This window comes from Chaetodon auriga, chromosome 2 (genome assembly GCF_051107435.1).
Source record: "Chaetodon auriga isolate fChaAug3 chromosome 2, fChaAug3.hap1, whole genome shotgun sequence".
NCBI classification, from domain to species: domain Eukaryota; kingdom Metazoa; phylum Chordata; class Actinopteri; order Chaetodontiformes; family Chaetodontidae; genus Chaetodon; species Chaetodon auriga.
The window spans coordinates 7,610,419-7,612,989 of NC_135075.1; the positions used below are offsets into that span (position 1 = coordinate 7,610,419).

The following is a 2,571-nucleotide window of genomic DNA, read 5'->3' on the forward strand; positions in this document are numbered from 1 at the left end:
CCCCTGCACTCCAGTCAGCAACACCATAAGATGTTCAGATGGAAAAGAGCGAGTGGGCCTGCTATTAGTCCCAGTGATGATAAGGCTATAACAGCCCATAAAAACCACCAAAGTGAAATTTTTTTCAACCGTGGTTCTAATTTTTGTTAAAGAATCAACACTGAATCTCCCCATGTATGATAAAATACCACATATTCTCTCACACACACATTCACACACACAACGACACAGAAGGATTCATGGTCAAAAATAATTGTCTTGTTTTAATAAAAACACCGATAAGGTACATTGTAAGAAAACAATATCTTCACATAATGTGGCATTGTAATATACAATACAGTTTGTCGCTCAGGAATCTGAGAAATGTACTTTTACAAAATGCTGAATTATCTATATGGTTTACACAAGATACAAAGAGCGTAACAGAAACATCAGTTTTCTTGAGAAACTCTACAAACAACCAATGATGCCAGTTGCACAGAACTTGTCTTGGTCCCTCGGCTAACCCAGTCTCTATCTGGACCCCGCCGGTCTTCTTCTCCCAGGGCCCTCTGATGAATCGAGAGCCCTGAGTGACAGAGCTCCTCTCCGGCGGAGGATGTCCACACAACGGTGTTTTTCTAGCATTTGGGAGTTTGAAACGTCCCTACACAGTTCAAGGGTTTTTTTTATTGATGTGGTCGTCACATCAGGTAGCCTTGTTCGTTCTTCGCGGTGCTCGCTGTGGGGGTGATGGTGCGATGCTCCACGGGCTCTTAACGGCACATAATCCTGTCATCCGAGCATCCATTCTGAAGAGGGAAGAAGAGAAGGGTGGTCAGTACATCTGCGATGTGTGGATAGAAAGCATTCACAAGCAAAGCGGGGAGCAAAACCAACTTTTACGCACGGGAGTGTTAGCTTTACGCACGCGTACTGACATTCAAAAACACAAGTACCAATGTTGTATTCACCCCTGTAGGGCATTGAGCTATTCTCTGGTTTATTCTGCAGCATATATGAAGTGATATTTACCTCGACTGCGATGCTGGCGAGCTCTGCGTTCAGAGTGGTCAGCGGTGTGCGGGGGACGCTGCCGGCGGAGAGCTGGCGGCTCTTCTCCGGCTCGTCCAGCTCGACCTGCAGGTCCCAGATATAGTCGATGACGTGCTGCAGGATCTCCACCTTGCTGGCCTTCTTGTTGGTGGGCAGGGTAGGCACGAGCTCCTTCAGCTTGCTGTAGCAGCTGTTCATGTCCTGGAGGAATACGCTCATCTGCTCGTCCAGCAGCGGGATCTTGCATTTGGAGATAGTCAGGCTCTGGTCGGACAGGCAGCGCACCATGTCGTCGCCGCCGACCTTGCTCTTCAGGGCGCAGGTAGATCCGACAACCTTCATGTTGATTACTGTAGTTTCCAAAGATGACGAGGGAAAAGTACAAGTCGAGCGTCGAGGCTTCTCCTCTTTTCAGAAATGTTACCGAGGATATGTTGACAGTTCGCAACATCCACATGGGTAAGCCTCCTCGGCTTTATAGCGGAGCGGGAGCGGAGGGCGTGCCAGAGTCGTCCTGTTTGAAGACAGTACGCCAATGAGACGGCTGCGTTTGTATTGATGGGTCGGTCCACAACAGCACTTTCAGCCAATGGGTGGGCTCGCCTGGTTATCGGGATTTACAATCTGTTTGAGGGATGGCGTTACAAATGGAAACAAATGTGTGTCTTTTATGGGTGATATGTGGGAATCCAGCTGTCCATGGCTTGGGGACTCTGCAGGTGTAGATTGCCTGGGGACAGTCAAGGGGTGGTGAATGCCTCGGTATGTACTGTGAGAATGTGTGTGGGATGGGACAGGATGAATAGGATGAATGGCTAATGATAATTAGGCTGCCACAGTGCCCTAGATTTGCCTCTCACAATTGTTGATGGCGCCGCACATGTGGATGACAATAGTACAGTAAAGTAAGACAACTGCCCAACCAACTGTGGGAACAGATTCACTTTTTGTGAACGTCGATCAGTTCAGGATGATGAAGTTTGTTTAAAAAGTTTTTTTTTTTTTTTTTTCCCGTGAACGATGTGTAATGCAGTCACAAAGATGAGCAGCTGATCAGCTCATTAGTTTACTAACGTTAGTATTGGAGCACAGATTGGTGGTTGTTTCAGAACATATGCTGCGCACTTATTCCCACACCACTCGTCCCTGGACTAAATCTCTGCTTCGTAGAGTCAAAGCTGTCTTTATGCTGCACTTTCCTCGCAGCACAGACTCTCTTTTTGCTGCCTCTGTGTGCTGAAGGACGCCCAGTGTGCGCAGCAGCTTCACGGATTCCTTCACATGTTTCTGCAGTGTGTGCTCAGCCTTGTGTGCACACTCACATCGCATCGCTCTGTTCTGAATCTTCCCCCCAGATTGTCCAAACAAGCCCGAGCAGACTGGCAGGCGCCAGCGCGGTGACGTCACCCATTCATCCGAGCCTTGACGCCTGTCAGCCTGGCGCCGCTCGGGCGGTCTCCATGGAGACGTCAAACAAGAGAACTCGCGCTCCGCAGTCCTCCATTCACCTGCGTGGCGCGCGGAGCCCTGAGAACA

General features: G+C 49.0%; 1 protein-coding gene across 1 annotated transcript; it reads right to left on the reverse strand.

Annotated features, from left to right (window-relative positions):
- Positions 1-236: 236 nt before the first annotated feature.
- Positions 237-1,484, reverse strand: id1 (inhibitor of DNA binding 1, HLH protein). The gene is made up of 2 exons (XM_076741722.1): positions 1,015-1,484; positions 237-791 (listed from the first exon to the last, which is right to left on the reverse strand). Exons 1-2 carry the CDS (start codon positions 1,375-1,377, stop codon positions 756-758), a joined length of 399 nt encoding a protein of 132 aa, XP_076597837.1. The 5' UTR covers positions 1,378-1,484; the 3' UTR covers positions 237-755.
- Positions 1,485-2,571: the final 1,087 nt, after the last annotated feature.

Coding starts and splice junctions, on each gene's coding strand:
- id1 (XM_076741722.1), bottom strand. CDS start 1,377: ATGAAGGTTGTCGGATCTACCTGCGCCCTGAAGAGCAAGGTCGGCGGC. Junction 792..1,014: donor TCGCCAGCATCGCAGTCGAG/GTAAATATCACT, acceptor TTCCCTCTTCAG/AATGGATGCTCGGATGACAG.